The sequence below is a fragment of the Mus caroli genome, unplaced genomic scaffold, assembly GCF_978045245.1.
Source record: "Mus caroli unplaced genomic scaffold, Mus_caroli_1 scaffold_2, whole genome shotgun sequence".
NCBI classification, from domain to species: Eukaryota; Metazoa; Chordata; class Mammalia; order Rodentia; family Muridae; genus Mus; species Mus caroli.
In genome coordinates, this window is record NW_028227257.1 from 153,965,574 (window position 1) to 153,988,513 (window position 22,940).

A 22,940-nucleotide genomic window follows, 5' to 3' on the forward strand; every position below is an offset into this window, starting at 1 on the left:
ACAAGCATTTCCTGGTAAGTGAGTGGAGGAAACCCTCCTTCCCATTCTTTCCAATAATTTTGAAGTTTTGGATGAAAAATAAGCTAAAAGTGTACCCTAATGCCAGCACTCCCTCCCTCCTTCCTAGAGACAGCTCTCCAGAATCGTATCAAAAGATTATCCCCTTTTTGTCCCCATCCTGGTGGCCTCACCGAGACATAGTTGGCATTGGTCCCCTCAGAAGCAGTGCTCATGTCACTGGCCAGGGCGCGGATGGCAATTCGGGCCTGTGGGGCCACACTGATGAAGACCCTGCAGGTCCCTGCCTTCCTCCCGTCTGGGCTCAGTGGGGGACTCACAATTTCACCCCGAGGTCCAAAGAGCTGCCTGTCACATTCTGCAGGCAAGAACAATGATAGGCTGGGTGAGGGCCACCTCAGGGAGACTACTGACACCAGGGTGTTCCCTGACTGCCTCTCCCGTCCCTCTGGTGGGCCTTCACTCTGACCACTTCTAATAGACTAGCTTCAGGCGGTGATCTGAAAGGGGCAGGCAGTGGTGGCTCAGCAGAAGTGTTTTGTACAAGGCAGACAACTTAAGTGTGATTCCTAGGATCCCCATGGCAGGAAAGAACCTCGATCACTGACCCTCAGCCCCGCCCCCACAAACACACACACTAACTTCGATGAGGGTGGAAAAGCTTTTGGTTCTTGCCACACAAGCCTGATTGCCTGAGTTCAATCCCAAGAACCCGTGTAAAGATAAAAGGAGAAAATTGGCTTCGTGGGGTTGCCCTCTGTCCTCCACACCCACATCGTGCCATGTGCATGCCCACACATGTACATCGGAATAGCTAATATTTAAAGGGACTGAGAGGTGTTGGTGCCCTCTGTGGGGAGAAGGCAATAGTGGAATGCTTTGGGCAGGGCACCTTAAAAGAGAAGTCAATAAACTGGGCTACACAGTACTTAAAATGCTAAACTGGCTGAGGTGAGTTTGACTGTGCTGTCCAGTGACATCATCAGTGGGAGCCCCGCTGCACCTAAGCCTCCCTCTCGAGGCAGACCGTCTGCATGTGAGAAATGAGAAGCAAGGAGGAGGAAGCCAGTGGGCTTCCAGATGGGACCTTGCCGCCAACACAGCTCACCGCTGGAGGTGGCAGGGGAAAGGGTGTTAACATGAAACCTCTCCTTTGCTGAGGCAACACCTAGGTTGTGGTGTTTTTCACCTGAGGCCTGGACCATGCAAAAATGTCTGGAGTTGTTGAGGTAAGACCTCTTCAATCATCTTGTACTTTTACATCAAAACCCTGAGGTGATCAAGAGGGCTGATACTGTTTGGATTCTGGGTAAAGCAGTGTACTGGCTGGTTTTGTGCCAACTTGACACAGCTGGAGTTATCACAGAGAAAGGAGCTTCAGTTGAGGAAATGCCTCCATGAGATCCAGCTGCAAGGCATTTTCTTAATTAGTAATCAAGGGGGAAAGGCCCCTTGTGGGTGGAGCCATCCCTGGGCTGGCAGTCTTGGGTTCTATAAGAGAGCAAGCTGAGCGAGCCAAGGGAAGCAAGCCAGTAAAGAACATCCCTCCATGGCCTCTGCATCAGCTCCTGCTTTCTGACCTGCTTGAGTTCCAGTCCTGACTTCCTTGGTGATGAACAGCAGTATGGAAGTGTAAGCTGAATAAACCCTTTCCTCCCCAATTTGCTTCGTGGTCATGATGTTTGTGCAGGAATAGAGACCCTGACTAAGACAAGCAGGAACCCACGAGATGTTCTCTTTCTGGGGAATATATAGTGCAAGCATCTTCCCTGTGGGCGCTAGCATACACATACAAGTCACAGGAAGAAGGCTGAGGGAAAGCGGCTCACAAGCCTGAGAGGACCTGGAAAGAACTTAGGACCACGGTCAAGGGTATGAGGCAGTGAGTGGCCTGAGGAATGGGACAGGACAGGGACCGTATCTACAACCCATCTGGTTCATGGCCACAGAGGAACTCCACTCTGACCATGTGGAAGACATTGCCTGCTCCCAGTTTCCACTGGGACCAGCTCTCTCCTGCCCTGTCCATAGCAACACAGGCACACCCACGCAGTGAGAAGGGAGGGAGGCCCAGGCACTTGACATACCTTTGTAGAAGGTCCCCGGGGCAGGTTGGCTCCAGTACCGTAGCAGCACTCCACCCCCTGGCAGCACACGATGCTGCTTCACCACCACTGTGTTGGTTTTGGTGCTGAAAGTCATGCCAGGCATCTTCCTGCATGTCTTCCTCCATGTGAACCTACCCCAGAGCAGCAGTTGCTCCCCTAGGAAGGGCAGGCAGTAAGGAGCCAGCAACCCCCGCTCCACGCTTCACGTTGGCAGCAGCTGCTCAGGGCTGAGTTCCAATAACCACTCTCCCTCTTACTGGCTAATGTGACAAAGTAGGGGGGCACATCACCAGAGCTCTCGTCCCCCCAGATCTCTATCTTAGAAATGGATATCGCCACACTCCAGTCATGAAAAGTAGGAGCATAGCAGGGGCATCCTGCCAGAAATGGGGTACACTGGAGTTGTGTGCCAGAGACCCAGCTCAGCAGTTGCCCACATGCCTGCAGATGTACCTGCACTACACTTGAGGGAGCTCTCAAGGATTTGTAGGGTCACCACTTCACCTAGAGGTCTCCCAATGGCCACCACACAGTCTAGCCGTCCTTGATCTCGCATGTGAATGGTTCCTGTGGGCTCCAGGTACTGCCTTCCACAGGCACCTACAGAGGAGGAAAGGGGTGAGGTGGCCAGAACAGAGTAGGCCTGGAAACTGGAGCTGGCAGGGCCTGAGAAGGGGGCTGTATGTCACAGCAATAGTCACCAGCCAAGGTGCTAGGCCACTTCTGTGTGTTTCAGGGAAAGGGAAGCAGTATGACAGTAGGATTTGGATTGCATGGACCTGAGCCCCTGACCCTATAAGCTTCAGATTATTTGATGGGGACAGAAGTAAAAGTGTGGCTTCTGAGCTGGAGAGATGGCTCAGTCAGTAAAGTGCTTTCTTGTAAGCATGGGGACCTAAGTTCAACCCCCAGAACCTATATTTTAAAGGGCAGACTTGGATGTTCACACTTGTAGTCCCAGCACTGAGGAGGCAGAGATAGGTGGGTCCCTGGGCTCAACCAGCCAGCCTTGGGCAAGCTCCGGGCCAATGAAAGACACTGTCCAAAACAAGATAGATAATTCTTGAAAAATGATACCCAAGGTTGTCCTCTGGCCTACACATGCACATGCACACACACACACACACACACCTGCACCTGCATACACACAAACATGAACACGTACACACACACATGTAAAAAGTGTGGCTTCCCTTTGCCAGGTGGGAAGGAGGCCCTGAGCCCAGCAATACATGGTCTAGCGCCAGAGTGCTTATCCGGTGAGATGCCCACTTCCCCAACAGGAAACAGGAAGAAACCTAACCATGCTCTTCCAGGTTTTCCTGGAGCCCCAGAGACTGGGAGGCTGAGAAAAGGGTGCGGGTCTGGGCTTGGGGCTCAGACCACTGCAGAGAAGCAACAGTAACAGCAGCTTGGGTCTGACTGGGAAGAGTAGCTTCCTTGTGAGGCAGTGAGCTGGAGGTCTCCTGCCCTACACAGGGTCCAGCCCAGCAGCCTCTCACGGTCACTGGTTTGGGCAGGTGCTGGCAGAAATTGTCTGGCACAGGCACTTGGGCCTGGGGTCCAAGGCAGGTGTCATGCCGGCGCTGGATACCGTCCCCACAGGAGACAGAGCACTGTCAGGAAAGAAGTGGAAGATCACCATGAGCTTATCAAAGAGGGACAGGGTCTGGGTCACCATGCCTTGCTGTGTCCCTGGCTCTAAGAATACACAACTGCAGACTCTCCCCTCCTTCCAGGGTCATAGTGAATAAGGACCATAGGCCCCCTCATGCACAAAGATCCCTTGCTGATGCCTTGACTAGAAATCTCAGGACCACGACCAGCCTTACCTCTGTCCAGGCGCTGATGTGCCACCTGAATGCGCAGTCAGCAATGAGGCAGGGGACACTGGCCTGAGGCCGCACTAGAGCCTTACAGAAAGTTTCATTCATCTCTTTGTCATGGCCCTGGTCAAACTGCATGCAGGCCACCATTTGTGTGGCAATGCCAAGGCCACAGCTGGCTGAGCATGGGCCAAGGGACAGGACTTTCCATCTGCAGGAAGAGAAGATTCCAATGACAGCTATTTGAGCCTCTGTGTGTGGGACTATTGAAGACCCTTGACATCTGCAACAAAGGTCTGCACAGTCTCTGGCCACGGGTCTCCATTGACCTCATTGAGCTTCAATATTCATGCTTGTGTCATTGATTGGCCCAGTGCTACTCTGGGACCCTTGGGAACCAAGGTAATGGTATGAGCCAGACTAAGACCCCGAGTAAGGTGTGTATAGCCTGTACCCTGCACCACTGACTCTGCACAGCCTTTGTCCTGGAGAGGAGGGACTGTCATGTGCACTGCCAGATGGCCATGATTAACTCTGCCCACTAGGAGCCATAGCAGATACCCCTAAGTGTGCCCATTAAGCTAAAGTTTCCTATGTGCCCATTGAGGCAGAATCTTGCCTGGCTGAGAAACTAGTGCCCTACAAAGAAGAGAGACCGTAGACAGGTCAGTGCAGATTACAGAATGACCACACTGACCCCTCAGCGGTAACCAGAACTCACATGTGCCTTCAGTTCCCATAGAACAAACAAACAAACAAACAAACAAAGATTTAGCTGGGTATGGTGGCACATGCCTACCATCCCAACACTTGAGAGGTAAAGGTTAAAGAATTCAAGGCTATATTCAGTTATGTAGAGAATTTGAAGCTAGCCTGGTCTACATAAGATATTGTCTCAAAAAAAAAGCAAAAAAAAAATCTAAACCATTTATAAATATAACATGCAAAAATAAAGAGCACAGATAGGGAACTTTAGCAACAATAAAGAAGGCAGACACACGTGGTGTGAGTCTCAAGTAGATTCTAAGCTGAAAATGTAAAATCATTACATATACAGAAGGGAAAGTCAAGCAACTTGATTTAAAAAATAAAAAAGCCTGGCAGGTGGGGCTGGAGAGATGGCTTAGTAGTTAAGAGCACTGACTACTCTTCCAGAGTCCTGAGTTCAATTCCCAGCAACCATATGGTGGCTCATAACCATCAATACTGGGATCTGATGCTGATAGAGCACTCAAACATAAACTAACTAAATCTTTTTTAAAAAGAAAGCCTGTGGTAGTAGCTCTTCTGTTTCTGCTAGGAATGGCATCCCTGCCTTTTCATGCACAGAGTTGAGCTACCACTTGGCCTTGAAATCTCCAGAGCTCCAGAATAATTGTACTCCATGAACCAGTGCCCCTACCAAGGCTGAGCTACAGAGTGACGCTCGTGAGCATCTTGTGAGAGCCTGTCTGTCTAGTGAGCATCTTGTGAGAGCCTGTCTGTCTAGTGAGCATCTTGTGAGAGCCTGTCTGTCTTGTGAGCATCTTGTGAGAGCCTGTCTGTCTTGTGAGCATCTTGTGAGAGCCTGTCTGTCTTGTGAGCATCTTGTGAGAGCCTGTCTGTCTAGTGAGCATCTTGTGAGAGCCTGTCTGTCTTGTGAGCATCTTGTGAGAGCCTGTCTGTCTAGTGAGCATCTTGTGAGAGCCTGTCTGTCTAGTGAGCATCTTGTGAGAGCCTGTCTGTCTTGTGAGCATCTTGTGAGAGCCTGTCTGTCTTGTGAGCATCTTGTGAGAGCCTGTCTGTCTTGTGAGCATCTTGTGAGACCCTGTCTTGACATAAAAGGTAAAAGGGAAGCTGGGAATACAACTCAGTGCTAGAGTGCTTTCTAACACGCACAAAGCCCCAGGATTGGATGGATGGATGGATGGCCAGGAGTTGTGATACACACTTCTGAGGATCTCTGTGAGTTCCAGATCTACAAATTCCAGGCCAGCCATGGCCACATAGTGAGCCCCTGTCTCATAAATATTAACTAAATAGATTTTTTAAAAAAAAAAATATGCCTACATCGTCACCTTCCCAGAACCTACATGTGTGCTTTACATCATCTGGGGCTGATGGCAGAGCCTAATACAGATCCATGGCTGCCTATCTCCCAGGCAAGGTGCTCACCTAGCAGGACAAGGCTCAGGGCTGCAGTCCTCGAAGGAGCCTGGCCTAGGCACTGGCCAGCACTTGGAGTGAGGCACAGATACTGGGTGGCCATGGTCTAGCTGCACACAACGAACAGCCAGTGGCACTCGCCCCCCACCACAGGTCATTGGGCACGGTGCCAAGGCTTGAGTCTCCCACCTGAAGGAAGAAGGCCAAGGCGTCATAGGAGAGCAACCCTGGGGTCAGATTCCTTCCCCTGCACTAACTGTCCCCAACTCACCGAGCAGGACAGGGGCGAGCCCTGCAGACCTCCCACCGGCTTGGGGGCTTACTAGCCAAGCCGCATAGCTCTTCCTGGACAGGCATTTTGAGGACAGAATCCATGCACAGGAAATACAGTTCCTTCAGACCTGCCAGGAAGAAGCAGGAATGCCCTTGACCCAGCGTGGCAAGGACTACAGCGTGTGTTCCTTGTCAGCTCTGAAGTCATCTGCATCACCTGCATCTTACCAGCTGTGTGCACTTGGACAAGTGACTTAGCCTCTCTGATCCCCTGGTTTCCATATAATGGTATCTACCTAGCACAGTCATATACAGCGATTGAATAATGAAAGGTGCCTGCTGTTGGAAGCCGCTGTTTTATTGAGAAGCAAGGGGGGAAGTGCTGTAACAGTGTCTCTTGACCTCTACACGGGCTCACAGAAGCAATTCTACTTCAATGCAATAGCCACAAACAACAGATATAAAAGTCGGAGGGGGACTTGCTGTAGAGAGAAAAGATAACAGTGGATAGCAGAGGATCAAAATACAGCGTGTGTGTGTGTGTGTGTGTGTGTGTGTGTGTGTAAATGCTTAAGGAATGTCTCTTGAGGACACGAGGTGGAGTTCAGTTGGTAGAGTGTTGGCCCAGTATGCACAAAGCCCAGTATTGCACGCTAACTGTGCATTTAGAGAGGAGAGAGTTCTGTGTCTAAGAGCTCATGCTGCTCTTTCCAAGGACCCACGTTCAAATCTCAGTACTCACATCAGGCAGCTCAGACCAGTCTGTGCTCCAGGCCCAGAGATCTTGTGTCCTTTACTGCCCTCTGCTGCATATGCACTCAAGTGCAGAATCCTTACATACGTATATACATTCATACATACATATATACATACATACACATAATGAAACATTTAATAAATAAGTACTATGTGTGGTATCACAAGTCTACAATCCCAGCACTCAAGAAATAGAGGTGGGAAAATGAGGAATTCTGGGCCATCCTTGGCTACATAGTTAGAGACTAGCCTACATGAGATCCTGCTGCATCCACCAAAAAAAAGGTATTCTTGGTGTTGGTTCCTCTATCCATCCCTTAGGAATCTCTTGCTGGTCAGTTTTAAACAGATGTAGTAAGTGGTGAGTGCTGTTTAAAGGTGTGTGTCTTCTCACACCCTTCTCTATTGAAAATTCAGAAAACAGCAAATATTGACAAGGATGTGGAAAAACTAGAACTGGGTTCCCCACTGGTAGGAATGTAAAATTCTGTTCTAAAAATCAGTGCAGAGAGGCCTGCAAAAGCTGACAAAGCTTGGCAACATAACTTTGCAATTCCTCATCTCATGTCCACCAGGACCAAAAGCCAGGCCCCCAGGCTCAGAGCAGCGCTGCTAAGGAAAGCTGAAAGGAGAATGCTAGCATCTGTCCACTCACGGTGACCCAAGCCAGCACGGGCCCAAGAAGGGATTCCAGGGCTGGAGAGATGGCTCATCGGTTAAGACTGCTCTTCCAGAGGTCCTGCATTCAATTCCCAGCAACCACATGGTGGTTCACAACCATCTGTAATGGAATCTGATGGATGCCCTCTTCTGGTTTGTCTGAAGACAGTGACAGTGTACTCATATAAATATAATAGATACATCTTTAAAAAGAAGGGGAGGGGATTCAAACATTGTTACAGCATGGATGAGCCTAGCTGACAGAAGCCAGTCACATTGCACATAGCTGTCATCAGCAGTAGTAGTAACAACCTTAGAGGAGAAGTTAACAGGTAGGTGGCCAGGGGCTGGAAGGTGATGAATGTTGGTGTTTAATGAAGACAGGGTCTAGATTGGAAGGGTGGAATCTTCTGGAGATGGATGGTGCCAATGGCTGCACGACAAGGTGGGTACGATTATTGCCACTGAGTGAAACACTAAACATGGTTAAGTGTTGGGGATGGTGAGGTGGCTCAGTGGTTAAGAACTCTTACTGCCCTTGTAGAGGTCATGGAATCCATTCCTACCACCCACACGGCAGCTCACAGCCATCTGTAACTATTTCTGGGGGATCGGATGGCTTTTTTGACCTCCAAGGCTGCACACACATGATACACAGATATACATACAGGCACATATACACAAATAAATACATATTTTTAAATGGCTAAGTGGTGTGTGTGTGTGTGTGTGTGTGTGTGTGTGTGTCACAATAAGAAGACAGAGAGTGCAATGTTCAGCTTTGGTGGTTGGTTTGGTCACTGCTCTGTAAGGGACACAGTCTTAGGTGCCAGTTTTTCTGGGATTTAGTCAGGCATGAAACAAATTTAGATGACTTATCTGGATGCCATGTTCATATATTTTGGCTTTATGGCAGCCAACCCTTCTTCAGCACTGATCTAGGCAGATGTGGGTAGATAAGAGAAATAATAAAGTTTCACGAATGTCCTCAGATTCTCACCTCTCCCACAAGAGATGGAGCACAGCCCCACCAGAGGGGTCCACACATGCTCAGCCTGAGCCCCTGGCTTGTCACTGCCCACTGGGGATGGAGCCTCCTCTCCCAGAGACATGGTGTAGTTCACCTAAAGAAAGCAATGAACAGGTGAGTCTGAAATTCTGGCTTCTACCTTGGCGCTGCCTCCTCCTCTCCTTTTAACGAGGAAAAGAGAGAATATTCCAAAAACACCAGGGTTCCCTCCCTGCTATTCTCTAGGGAGGCCAGTGCCTGCCTGCTTCTTGGTGAAGCCCTCACCATGCACCTCACTTTGGCCTGTGAAGGTTCCTTATCATTCCAAGTGGTGCCTGTGGGATGGGGCTGGACTAAGGAGATAAAGAGCAGGACTGTATTTGCAAGCAAACTTAGACCTGCAGTCCCTAGCCCAGAAGAATCCAGGGCCCTCTGGCCAGATAGCAACATCAGTCTGAAGCCCCTGGATGCCAGGCAAATGTTGGGGGGGATTACTTTCACAGCAGCTGGAGAACACTTTCCTTGCTGTCCCTGGTGTCACAGGCCTGTGGTCCTTACAACTTTGGAGGCCTGAGCAGCAGCATTGAAAGTTCAAGGGCTACTTGGGCTACAGACAGGTCCCAAGCAATTTAGTGAGACAGTGTCTCAAAATTTAAACGATATGAAGGAAAAGACCAGGGTTATAGCTAGTGGGAGAGTGCTTGCCTAGCATACTGAGGGCATTGGATTTGGTTCTCAGCACCTCAATAACAGCAGCAAGCAGGTCCCCACTCAGCTGCTTTTGGCAGGCTCTAGTTTCTATCAGCCTGGCTCACCCCTTTCAGAAGCATGTTCGCTGACAGGGTGTTCCTCAGACAGCACCATGAGGATGGAATCCTCACTCCGGCCTGCAGGAAGATGATAAATGACCCAGGACTCCTGGCCACCTTCCTGCCCCTTCCACTCACCTGACCCAAGCCTGGGGAACACAGGCTCCTGAAGCAGGGCTCCGGCATAGCTGACGTCTCATCGGTGCGGCAGGGGCCTGCAGTTTCTGGCTTCTCCGGGTCACCCGCCCTGGACACACATGTCACATTCCTTGAGTCCAGACCTGCCTCACAGGCAGATGACATGCAAGGGCCAGGGTCTGACACCTCCCACCTGAGGAAAACACAGGGCTGTCATCAGGCCCTGCCTCTGCTGCCTTGTGGGAGGTACAACCCAAGTCTTATGGGTGGGGAGAATTGATATCTAGGATTCCAAGATATAGATCCCATTAAGAAATAAAACTCAGGAGCTTTCTCTGAAACATTGACGCATCACAACTCAGTTCTCCTCAACAAGGACTCTGTCAGGACAGTGAGATAGCTCAGTGAGCAAAGGCTTCGGCCTCCAACCCAGACAGTCTGTTTTTGGGTGGGTCTTTTTTTTTTGTTTTTTGTTTTTGGGGTTTTGTTGTTTTGTTTTGTTTTTTTGTTTTTCGAGTCAGGGTTTCTCTGTTTAGCCCTGGCTGTCCTGGAACTCACTCTGTAGACCAGGCTAGCCTCAAACTCAGAAATCCACCTGCTTCTGCCTCCCGAGTGCTGGGATTAAAGGCGTGCGCCACCATGCCCGGCTCAATTCAGACTGTCTGATTCCAGGGGTGGAAAGGGGAAAACTGATTGTGGTAAGTTGTCTTCTGACCTCCACTCTTTCTTTTTTTAAACTTTTTTTTTTGTATGTATGTGAGTACACTGTCAGATACACCAAAAGAGGGCATCAGATCCCATTATTGATTGTTGTGAGCCACCATATGGTTGCTGGGAATTGAACTCAGGACCTCTGGTACAGCAGTCAGTACTGTTAGCCGCTGAACCATCTCTCCAGCCCATGACTTTCACTCTTACACCAAGGCTTGCTCACATGAGTGTGCATGCACACATACACACTAAATGAATAAACAACTGTAATTTCAAGTTTTAAAAAAAGATTAAAAAACAACTTTGTGCATGCCAACCACACACTCTGCCTGTGGCTAGGAGGTGGGGAGGCAGAGCCCTACTCAACTGCTTTCTAGAAGCCCTCCTCTCCAAACCTATCAACAGCACACTTCATGTGCTGTTGCCTGGCAACAGGTGCCATGTGCATTCACAGTACCAGTTGAGGGGTGGCACATGGTTCACTGTATGGCATCAATGCATGATGTCTGCCTAGAGCACTGTGCTGACAAGGGTGCTGAGACCGAATCATACCTCCGCACCTAAGAATAGGATTGCAATGTTGGCCAAGTGTGAGAGAAGAGGAAGGGCCATCGGTGGGCCGCCAATAATCTAGGGCTCTCCCATTGGACAGATAGCATGCCTGAAGCCATGCTGATCATCCAGCCCATTGGAGACAGGCAGACCAATAAGTGAGGATCAGTCTGGACGAGGAGGGCATTTAAGGCACAGTCACATGGTCACTGCAGGAGAGTTGCCAGTGATGACTAATGCTATGAGTTTTATGTTCACAGTGTCACACTATCCTTATAGCTCTCATCCCCACATCATCCAGGTATTAGAAATTCAGTGATAGAGATGAGCAACCCAGCACCTCTTGAATAGTGAGAAGGTTCAGGTACCACCATCTATCACCAGGATGGAGCTGATGAGAGCTTTCAGCAAGAGAGGGCGCTTCACAAGGATGGGTCTCAGTGCAGGGACAAGCCCAGCCAAGGAGCCACCACACCTTGATATACTCGCCTGGTGGGACAGGGCTGGGAGTTGCAGTTTTCCACTTCTGCTGCTGGCTGCTGAGCTACTGCTCTGCACCGGGCAGGTGGCAGTGTCTTTAAGAAGCCATCTTGGGTCTCTACACAGCGCAGTGACCGTTCCCGAAGGCCCCCGCCACAAGACACGCTACATGGGCTGAAGTCTCCAGCTACCCAACTAAGGAAGAAAGGGACAGAGCATCAGGCCTGGGGCCAGGGCCTTCAGTTGGCTCATCGGAATGTGGCAGAAGGCAAGCAAGTCTGTCTCACTGATCCCAAAGACACACTTCCTCTGGTCTGGTCCAGATCCTGTGTTCCCAAGCTGCTGTTCTAAGACCAGCCTCAGTCTGCAAACTCCCTTGACAAACTTCTAAACCGGAGGCCAAGTATTTTATAGTGCTGGATGGACTACTATGCCCAGCAAGATAACCTTTTCCTAAAAATATTCTGTTACCAGTTGGCCGAAGCCAGTAAAAGCCAGGTGCTGGCCCTCTCTCACCATTCTTCATGGTAGGGTGGTCACCACCATCTAGTAATGAGAACCTGAACTCAGAGAGGCCTCAGGACACCCAGACAAGGTGGTCGAAGATGTGACCACACCCCAGACTGTCTCTGTGACTGTGTGTGTCTCAAGTTTTGATGTCCTCACTCACAGAACGAAGACACTGACAGAGCCCAGCCCACAGAGTTGCAGCTAACACTGAAAAACAACACACAAAGATGCTTTTCAGCCTGCCCAGGTCACAAGAGTCACCACAAACCAGGTGACTTCCCGGTTTAGTACTTACTATGGGGAGCAGGGGGCAGAGACACAAGGCTCTTGCCATGCAGGTGGCTGTGGGCTCCCTTGGCACTGGACGTTCTTCACCCACTTGTCTTGAGCTTGATCCTGGCAGCTGTAGGTCACCCAGCGCAGCCCTGGAAGGGTAGAGCAAAGACTCAACCACCTCCACATGGGGTCCAGCAGAGCTGTAGGCAAGCCTCACCCTGGGCCTTACCTGCCCCACAGCTCACTGAGCAGGGTCCACGCTTAGCGGTCCATACCCAGGCTGCCTGCTGCTTCAGTTGAAAGTAGGTAAAGGTGATGTCTGGGTGTGTAAGATCCCCATATTCTCCTCCATATCGTCTGTACACCTATATCCAGACAAATGAGAGCTCAGGTCCTGAACAGGGCACACCCTGGGGTCTCTGTCACAACCATCTGTCCCAAAAGCATTCATGTTCCCAGACTCCAGGAGGCAGACAGGACTTGAGTGTCAAGGAACTCTGAGAAATGTGGAAGGATCAGGTATGTACCAAGGGAGTGGGAGGTTTGGAGTAGGGTATTATGGGAATATTGATGAGGTTGGGGACAGACTACAGCCAAGGAGGTCAGGAGTAGCGAGCATCAGGGCAGGGAATGGTCCAGCAAAAGGGCTCCAGGCCAGGCTATAAGGCTCAGGCTCAGGCCATTTCAGCTTTGATCCACTTACATGTGCTTTCTTTAGCAGAACACACAGAGGGACACACAGATGAGACACATCTTTGAGGACATCCCTACCGGAACTCTTTCAGGGCCTCATGCACCTCTACTCTCAAAGAAGCAGGAACTGCCCTCCATCCCCTGAAGGGTCCCCACATGCCAGCTGGCACAGGGACTCCTTGCTTGGCATATTCTCCATTTCATAGGACTGTCCATGGCCAGTCCTTCAGCTCCCCCATGTTTTTCTGATGGGGGTGGTGGTGGTTCCTGATTCCAGCATTAATTCTACTCTCTATTATACGCTCAGATCTCTTGAGGCCTTCTGCATGCCCTAGACACAGGCACATATTTATACTGACATTAATCCTGTGAGTGGCTCTTGTTGCACTTCACCTTATACAGTGCCTCATTTGTAGAGGGTCCCCAAATGACTCAAGGATTAATAAGTGAGTGAATTAATTACAGACAAATATGCAGATAGCCAGAGTCACTAGGAGAGGCCTGCTGACTCCACCCCACGCCCCGCCTCCGGGCCTGGCTGATTGATGACCTGAATCTCAATGTCATCCCGGACAGGTCCCCGGATGTGAATCTCCTCTAAGTGGGGCAGCTGGTCCTCAGTGAGAGTCACTCTGTATTCCACGCGGTAGTCCTCCAGAAGGGAAGGGTAGGTGGTGTTAGGCGAGATGCTGGTCTTCCCTGCCACAATGTAGTGGCCCTGGATCCTCACCGCTTTGAGAACAGGGCCATCAGCACTGTGTAGTAGTCACTATCCCTCTTCACGGGTCAGCAGTCTATTAAGTGGGATAGGACCACTCTTCACAGGCCAGGCTTAAGGATGACAGCAAAGCAAGGGGCAGGAAGCTCTCAGCCAACAGGGTCTAATGTGTCCTTAGCTCCTTCCAAGGCTTCAAACCCTAAGGAACCCTAAGACCTTCTGGTGTCTCAGTATCTTCATTAACCAATTCTCTCTTTCTCCATGCACAGACCTATCACATAGAACCCACCCAGGAGACTTTCCCACAGTGGTGGCTCCATGCCTCTTTCTGGAATCTGGTGAGGATTGTGACTTCTGCCATCTACTGGATGGGCTCACACAAGGCTCCAGGGCCAAAATCCCTTCCAGGGTGTCTAAGGTCAGAGGCTAGCCTCTGAGACAAAGGAAGAGTCTAATATGACAGGATCTTCAAAAGTGAAAGTTCTGACTCTTAAAAGGCCAGATTCCTGAGATGGTCATCCTCTGGGGATGTGTCATGCCCTGGTGCTGGAAAGTTCCAGTTCCTGGGGCCTGGGGCTGTCAAGCTGCTCCCACCCACCCCACTCCCAACCCCATGCTCAGCTTCCATATTCCTTTCCAGGCAGTTTTAACCTACATACTCCCCTTCCCTGGGATAAGCTTAGCTGTGAGTGTAGCAGCTCTAAGGGGGGCTGGGGAGTTGGGTTTCTCCCACCGGGCAGCAGGTGTTAGGGGTGGAGGCATCTCGAAGACTAAGAAATCAGTGGCTAAGTACAAGGAAGGATCCTCTGGCATCTCACCCAAGTGTGTGAAGAGAGGCCTGCGGTTGACAATGTGTGCGCTGGTCATGTTGGGAGTAACAATCAGGAACGTGACATATTCTAGGGACGAGCAGAGCAAAAGGGTTTCTTGGGTTTCGTAGTCACCTATACTACTATCAAAGAAGACAAGTCTTCCTGGACAGACATGAAGAGTGTCATTGGGCTGGTTTTGGTGGCAATGAATTCTCATCATGGGAAGATGTTAAGATCAGACTAGGGGGCCACTTGCAAGGACACTGCCCAGGCTGGGAGCAAAGACCAGACCCAAGGCTAGGACCATAGACCAGACCCAAGGCTAGGACCATAGACCAGACCCAAGGCTAGGAGCCAAGACCAGACCCAAGGTGGTGTTTTTGGTTTTTGGTTGTCTGTTTGTTTGTTTCAAGACAGGGTTTCTCTGTGTAGCCCTGGCTGTCCTGGAGCTCACTCTGTAGACCAGGCTGGCCTCGAACTCAGAAATCCGCCTGCCTCTGCCTCCCAAGTGCTGGGATTAAAGGCATGTGCCACCATGCCCAGCTCAGACCCAAGTTTCTTAGCTGCAGGCACATCCAGAGAGGCAGGACCCAAGTCCTTTGCTGATCTTGCAAGTCAGTACTGGCAAATGATTTTTTACTTTATAAATATAGAGCAGAGCCAAAGTCGCATCTCTGCTGTCCAGTGAATCCTTCTGCTAGGACCACGGAGTGGGAAGGAAGAGGTGACCTGACAATCATTCAGAGCCTGCCACTTCTCTCTCTCTTTTCCCCCTCATCACAGCTACAGCGAGGGACTTAGTAAGGCGCTACAAGCCTGGTTACAGAAGCAGCGTTTCTGGAGTTTGATACGTCAGAGAGAAACGAACTGAGATACACAGAGAGGTACCCAGCACTGAGCCAGCATGTGGGTGCTGTGGCCTGAGTAGCCTAGGCTAATGCTTTGGGTGCTGGGTTCCTGCAGACTACTGGGAAGCCCACTCTCCACCAGGGAAGGCCTACCTCTGGCTCTCCCAGCTGTGAAAGAACCATTCTGTGAGCTGCAGGTGCTGTTGTCTCCTCCACACACCTGGCACGCATCCCAAACCTGCTGGGAGTCCATCCTGCCATCACAGCCAAAGGTCTGTGCAAAGGGGGATGTTGGAAAGCCTGTGTTATTGAGGTACTAGTTTCCCGGTACCACAGCCCTGCTGGCTGTGAGACTCTCAGATTCACAAAACTCTCTGTAGCGTCACCGAAGCTCCTGATATCTGTATAGCCCCTAGGGGAGCTCCCATGATGACTTTCCTGTTTGGGCTGTAATATAGGCTGACTCCAAGCTCCATCCTGTACCTAACAACACTCCCCAGCAAACCCAGGGCAACTCCATAGATCATCTCTCTTTTCTTCTCGCCCAGAAGCCTTCTACTAGAACAGGAAAGACACAAGGACAGAGAGGTACTTGGGTCATCCACACACCTACCCTGCAGCTGCCCAACAAACAGAGGCTTAGGGTCCCATCCTCCTGAGGACCACTTGGCACACAACGGGTCCCATCTAGGAACCTGTCCCCACGGCTGACAATGAAGCTTTCTCCGACAGCCCAGCACATGTGTCTGCACAGGGTATCTCCTGAAAGGGCAGAGTTGCAAGGAAGTCTGCTGTTCCAAGATGAACAACGAGGTTACTGAGCTAGGTAGGAAGTTCCTTTAGAACCTGCTGTAGTAACCCTGCCAGACGAGGTCCCAGTGGGCTGTCCTGCCAGCCTCAGCTTTGCTTATGAGGTCAGGGTCACTGTTTTTCCTCCAAGGCCATATTATATTCTGGTCTCGTACTCATGGCTACTGGGTTATTATCCAAGCATCACACATGCATTTCCCCTGAGGTATCTCCCTGAATCCATTTAGCAGGCCCAGAAGGAGATGCCTCTATAACCTCACTGCTTACTGTCTAGGGAGCCCAGAGCAAAGCAGAGAGGCAAACCATGGCCTGTGGGGTGCCAGTGTGTGGCTCAAGCCTGCCAGCCAGCACTGTAGTGATGATAGTTAATGCTGATTTCCTACTTGACAGGATCTACAGTCACCACCTAGAAGACAAGCCTCTAAATATGCTGTAAGAAGTTATCCAGATTATATTAGTTTCTGGTCCTACCTTCAAGAGACTATCTTGATTAAATTAATTGAGGGAAGATTCTCTCTTTCTCTCTCTCTCTCTGTGTCTGTCTGTCTTTCTCACTGTGTGTCTCTGTTTCCATCTCTGTGTCTGTCTGTCTGTCTGTCTGTCTACTTCATTGTGTGTCTCTGTTTCCTGGCTTCACATGCAATATGACTAGCTCCCTCTGTTTCCAGCTGCTACAGCTTCCCTGTCACAATGGACTGTACCCTGGAACCCTGAATCAGACTAAATCCTTCCTTCTTGAAGTTGATTTTGTTTGGGTGTTTTATCTTTTCTCTCAACAGCAAGACAAGAGCAAAGATACTGGATAACCTAAAGAGCCTGGCAGAAGTCTCCAGGGCCTTGCTTTCCCAGGCCCCACAGCCCACCTTGACTATACTGCACAGCAGCATCCCAATGGTAGAAGGAGGCAGTGCCTTGGGAAAGTTGCAGTGGTTGTCTGTCTGTCTGGGCACACTGCTCGGACATGAACTCCAGCTGAGTCTTCTCACAAGCCTGGCCGGAGGAGGCAGAGGACAGGTGGTACAGGTGGGGTTCTGGTCAATGGGAGACAGCATGCATCCTGCATGCAGTCAAGAGACAATAACTCAGCCCCAGGCTGTGGCTTATCTCTGTTCAGTAGTCTGTAGGTGACCAGATCTGCCTTTCTTTGTGCATGGGGAAATTCCAGATAATCTGTAAAGGACACAGCAGCAACAGCGGGAAGAGAAAAACAGGACACAATGTAGCACTTGGGTCTGGTTCCAAGTCCTGAACCTGAGGAAATGTGGTTGAGCTGTGCATTTGCTTCCGAGGTACATCCACTGCAGAGACACTGCACTGCCTCACTGCACTGGGAAGGAAAGGCTTGGAGGTGACCACACGGGGAGACATGACAACCACAGCTCCCTCCTCTCAAGGTCTGAAAAAGGTAGGTTGGGGCGTATCACCACATGTTGGACTTCTGTAGGATGGGGCAACAGGGACCATTGGGAAGTGGACACCAAGTTGCCCAGGGTCTTTCTTGGACTTCTAGACTCCAGCATCGTGAGAAATTAATTTCTGTTGTTGACAGATTACTGTGTGTTTTGTCACAGAAGGTCAGGCCAACTAAAGCCAACTCATTTACAGCAGCTGGACTCGCTATAGCCAAAAAGAACAAATGACCCAAACAATGGAAATGAAGAAAACCAGAAACACTATCCACATGGTGGGCTGTTCTTTAGCCCCAAATGGGAGCGATGTTCTGACTCATTATACAACATAGACAACACTTGAAAGATGTTATACCACCTCAAAGGAGCTGACTCATGCAAGATGGTGTTTAAATGAGGTGCTCAGAACAAGTAGATGCGTACGAGAGAGAGCAGGTTGGAGCTGCTGGGTGGGAAGGGGAGGCTGCTTTCTGGTGTTGAGTTGTTTCTCTGGGGTGAAGGAAGTGTTTGGAACCAAATAGAGGCAGTATTTACGCAGCGTTCCCTGTGTGTTCAGTGCCTATGCACTATGCACTTTGAAATGGTTGACCAAACAAGATTCATTTCACATCAGAGTCTAAATGAAACACTTTGCACTGTGTACCCCCAGGACCCCGTGCCCACAGCCAGTTCTCATCACAGAGAAAGGGACTCATGAGCCCATGAGTCAGCTCTTCTGGTGGCTAACTCTTATCCACCCTCTCAGCTAGGAGACCAGCCTACCTGCGTGTTGCACATCTTAGCCTGGAGGTCTTCACCCACACATGCACGTCCCCCAAATGCAGGCCTGGAAAGGCCCACAGAACAAAAGGGATGAGAAGTGACCACTGCCACTCCCAGAGAGTGAGATGCAAACCACCCTCCTTGCAGGGAAACCTCTGTAGGTACCTGGGGTTGTTGCACCACCGCCTCCTGGTAATCACACCTCCTCCACAGGATCGGGAGCAGGGACTATGGGGGCCCCAGCTAGACCAGTGTCCATGTACTGCAGCCACGGGAGCCAGCTCAGCTAGGGAGCGACAGCGAGCCTTGGAGCACCACTGCAAAGTAAAACAACTCTGTCTCCCTTTCCCACAGAGACCCAGCACACATAGGGTGCAGCCAGAATACCCAGGGGCCCTAACGCACTGAGGAACCCTCCAGAATGCAGTTTGCCATCACACATAGATACTTCTGACACAGGGACCATACCCTTCATTAGAATCCTTACCACACACAGAGATCTCACTGCCAGGGAGCACCCCAACACAGAGACCACCAGTACATAAGGACCACACACAGCATCTTCCAAGAGACATAGAGATCCCCCAAAGCATACAGAGACCTCATACACAGGTGCCCTCTACAGAGAGAGGGACATGGGGCACACTCATATACCTCATTCTGTTTGGGGGCAAATGCTAAAGAGAAGACACCAAGCTGCCAAGTACTCAGTGAAAAGGGAAATTTAACCCTAGGGAGATGGTGCGGGCAATGAAAGTGGGGATGCTTGGAGCTTGCTGTCACTCAACAGGCTCTTCTCTGTGTATGACAGAGGGCTGGAAGAGGGAGTGGGTGAGAAGTGGTACCAGGCCCTGGAGTGGGAGCTATAAAACCCCACTCAGGAAAAGCATGGGGAGTGCAGAGCAGAGGGCCTGGGTGCTCTTTCCCCAATCCCTTACTCACCCCACCCCACCCCTTCTTCTCACACCCCTCCCCCTCTCCCCGGCCCCTCACTAGCTTCATCCCTCTCACTACCCCAACCTTCTCCACACCACATTCTGTCCCATCCAGGAGAGGAACAAGGAGGCGGCTGCAGCTGCTTTGGTCCAAGGGGTCTGTGTGGCAGGACAGAGCCTGGCATACATCCTAAGAGAGATGCACAAGTGGTCCACTAAGAGGTTGCCTGCTTAGTGTCCCTTCCAGATGAGACAATTCCCTGCTCAGATGAGTGGCCTAGAAGAAAAAACACAGCTGACTGACTCGTCCATTAGAAGCAAGCATGGAACTTGCCAGAGTTGGTCATGCCTCTAGGGGCCATGAAAATGTCTTAATATTTAAAATCAGAAGAGAAAAATAAACTTTTAAATAAAAGATACATATTCTAACATAGGCCAATAAATAATAATTCAGAGATTTTTCACATTTTACAAAAATACTAAGTGTAACTTTTTAAATATAAGGTCTCTAGCCCAGGCTGGCCTTGAACTCCCTATGTAGCCAAGAATGGCTTTGACTTCTGCCTCCCCATACCCTCCTTCCCCTCCTTCCCCTACCTCCACCTATAGAATCCTGGGATTACATGTATGTGCCACCATGCCTAGTTTATATGGCCAACAACCAGATTTGGGGCTTTGAATACTCTGGCAAAGCAAACACTTTACCAACTTAACTGCATTCCCAGACCCTAAACAAAGTTCTTAATGCTTCTCTGGAAGAAAGGGGCTTGTCTGGGCAAAGAAGAAAGGAGGAAGTCTGCCTTGAGAAACTGGCCTCTCCATTTACAGCTGTTGTGAGCTACATTCCTACTCTGTGTGGAGCCTGGAGGCCTCTGCCTCTTAGAAGCCCTTTATGCTGAGCCCACCCCCACAGGTTAGATGACTTTGTGCCAGGAACAACATAATCTTTCAGGCAAAGTCAAACAAAAATGTAGGGACTTTAGTTTTTTAAAAAGTTTAATATGTCCAAGAGGAGGGTGGGTAAAAATGACTATGACGCAAACCTTGTCACCTGAGCTCAATCCCCAGAACCTAAGAGGAATGGAAAGAATTCAGTCCACACAGTTGACTTCCACCCCCCAAAATGTACTGTGGCACACTCCCATGCATGTCCACAGTTCTTACTTAACAATAAACCAAACATAAGCATTAGACAAGATCAGGCATATAATTGATGAACTGTGAGCACCAGGTGTCTGTGAACCGTGAGCATCAAATGAAGTGAGCCCTGGAGTGGGCCTCACCTGTGCCTGGTGCCCAGCAGGGGGCGGGGGCTCAGTGCACTGAGGGGAGTGAGCTGGGTGGAGTGAGACTGGGTGTTATGGATGGGTGGACTCACCAGACCCTCCCTGGAGAAGGTGCAGGCGACAGCCCCAGAACCAAAAGCCACACGGCACTGATCATCTGCACTGTAGTAGAGGCCAGGCTGTGCCATCAGCTGGTGCCATGTAAGTCCTGACTGCAGCCCAGGTGGGTCCTGGAAGCAGTGCATTTGCCCTGTGCTGTGACAGATCAGGAAGAGCTCAAAACCTGAGTGGACACCAGTGGGGTCAGCATAAAATAGCAGATGTGGGGCTGGGGATGTTAGCTGGGTTGAGGCCCAACAGAGTGTAGAATGGAGCAGGTAGAGGGCTGGGAGGGGGATGGAGGAGAAGGCCACGGACCAATGGACAGGAAAGGTCTGTCATGGAAGTGTGGAAGGAAGGAAGAAGCAGGGAAGGTAGAGAACAAGGGACAATTGAGAGGTGGGCCCAGGAGTGGGATAGGATAGAAGAGTGGGTTCAAAAAAGTGGGGAAGATGAGAGAGGAGGGATTGGAGGTGATGGAGGAACTGATGGGGGAGCAGAGTGGGGTTGGGGACAGGGAATAATAGCAGAGTGGGATGGGGTGAGGGCTGCTGGGCAGGGTGAGAGTGACAGCCCACCCTGCTGTCCTAGGTGGAGACTGCACCTGAGTAGGTGCTGCAACTGCCTTTGGCTGCAGGCAGACCACTCCAGGGTCCCTCCAGTAGGTGCTGTGCCATCAGACGCCATCACGTGGCCACTGGCCTTGCAGGTGCTGCCACTACCTGGAGCACCGTCATGGTCCAGCCCGAAGCTGTGGGCAGAAGAAATTCTGAGAGTAGCCCGCTGGGGCTGGGTCAGGCCATCTTTGTGTCTCCTGGACCTGGACCCTGCTACTAGCTAAGTCAGCCCAGAAGGAATCCTAGAGGCCCTGCCTCAGTTTCCCACCTATGTGAGGAAGGGAGAAGAGCTGGTTGAGCAGGGTGGCTCTTTCTTTCTTTGGCTAATAAATAGCAAAAGGTTTTGATGAGAGATCAGCTGACCTCATGCATGGTTACAAGTCTGGGGTGCAGACGTGGGAACCAGGAGCCAGGTAGGTCAACAGGTTACCCTTCCAGTGACTGATGGCCTGGATGTGTTTGGCTTTGAGAAATCTATCCACCTGCAGCTGCCTTGTAGTTGAAGAGACCGAGGAGATGTTGCTGTCTTCCTGTCTGTTTCCAGGTGGTAGGTTTTTTTTTTTTTTTTTTTTTTTGAGGCCAGGCCTGAATATCATCCCATCCCCCTACTTCACGCAGAACAGACTTAGGAGCCTAAGGGGCTGGGGGGGTGAGGCAGTGTGCAATAGCTGCTGGGGCCAGATCCTTGGGGAGGTCTGTAGAGACTGGCTTCCACCCCTGGGAGGCTACAGCAGTGCAGAGTTGCTAGGTTACCAGGAAGGAAACTTTCATTTTATGCTCTGCTCATTTCCATGTCATCTGACGTTTTATAACAATTGGACATTATTTTTTCAAACAACAACAACAACTAAAACAACTAAAAATCAAAAAGAAAAGAAACACATCACTCTAGATAAAATGATAGTACACAGGAATTTGCCAGCAAGAATACATACTACACACAGAAGCAAGGGACTCAAAACACCCTAACGGCCGAACCTGGAGGATTAAGTTGTTGTGTGTACAAAACAAACAAACAAACAAACATAAAACATAAGAGATCTATGAACTGAGAAACATTTGGGATATATTGATATATTAAAAGACAAGAGTTATAAGGGCTGGTGGTACACACCTGTAATCCTACCCAACAGTTATCAGATGGCCAAGTGGCCTGCAAGATCCTGTCTTAAAAACAACAATAGAGCCGGGCGTGGTGGCGCACACCTTTAATCCCAGCACTCGGGAGGCAGAGGCAAGCAGATTTCTGAGTTCAAGGCCAGCCTGGTCTACAAAGTGAGTTCCAGGACAGCCAGGGCTATACAGAGAAACCCTGTCTCGAAAAACCAAAAACAAAACAAACCCACAATAGAATCAAAATAACAATGTATTGCACAAGCCTGATGTGTTCATATTAATGACCAAAATTAAATGTAAATCTAAAAAGACATTCCATAAGTGATGTGTGGTAGTTTAAGAAAGCACCTCCCCCATTTATTTGCATGTTAAGCCCCCAACAGATGAAGAATTTGGAAAGATTAAGAGATGTGGCTTTTTGGAGTAGGTGTGTGGCCAGAGGTAGGCTTTGAGGTTCCAAAAGCCTGTGGCAGGCCCAGCATCTCCCTCTCTCTGCCTGCCTTCCTATGGGTCAGGATATAAAGTTCTCAGCTATTGCTCCAACACCATGCCTGCCTGTGTGCC

At 50.2% G+C, this 22,940-nt stretch overlaps 1 protein-coding gene across 1 annotated transcript in view; it reads right to left on the bottom strand.

Annotated features, from left to right (window-relative positions):
- Adamts13 (ADAM metallopeptidase with thrombospondin type 1 motif 13) overlaps window positions 1-22,940 on the bottom strand; it is a 29,654-nt gene that overhangs the window by 714 nt on the left and 6,000 nt on the right. Inside the window, exons 7-28 of the mRNA XM_021186146.3 lie at window positions 21,248-21,394; window positions 20,637-20,799; window positions 19,344-19,448; window positions 18,489-18,640; window positions 18,324-18,387; window positions 17,016-17,142; window positions 15,956-16,104; window positions 15,496-15,616; window positions 14,501-14,581; window positions 13,515-13,696; window positions 12,501-12,636; window positions 12,291-12,420; window positions 11,495-11,680; window positions 9,743-9,935; window positions 8,787-8,910; window positions 6,369-6,498; window positions 6,107-6,286; window positions 3,959-4,163; window positions 3,430-3,742; window positions 2,580-2,726; window positions 2,106-2,282; window positions 192-376 (exon numbers count right to left, since the gene is read on the bottom strand). Of these exons, the coding sequence (XP_021041805.1) occupies window positions 192-376; window positions 2,106-2,282; window positions 2,580-2,726; window positions 3,430-3,742; window positions 3,959-4,163; window positions 6,107-6,286; window positions 6,369-6,498; window positions 8,787-8,910; window positions 9,743-9,935; window positions 11,495-11,680; window positions 12,291-12,420; window positions 12,501-12,636; window positions 13,515-13,696; window positions 14,501-14,581; window positions 15,496-15,616; window positions 15,956-16,104; window positions 17,016-17,142; window positions 18,324-18,387; window positions 18,489-18,640; window positions 19,344-19,448; window positions 20,637-20,799; window positions 21,248-21,394 (3,397 nt within the window). The remainder of the gene's footprint in view (window positions 1-191; window positions 377-2,105; window positions 2,283-2,579; window positions 2,727-3,429; window positions 3,743-3,958; window positions 4,164-6,106; window positions 6,287-6,368; window positions 6,499-8,786; window positions 8,911-9,742; window positions 9,936-11,494; window positions 11,681-12,290; window positions 12,421-12,500; window positions 12,637-13,514; window positions 13,697-14,500; window positions 14,582-15,495; window positions 15,617-15,955; window positions 16,105-17,015; window positions 17,143-18,323; window positions 18,388-18,488; window positions 18,641-19,343; window positions 19,449-20,636; window positions 20,800-21,247; window positions 21,395-22,940) is intronic.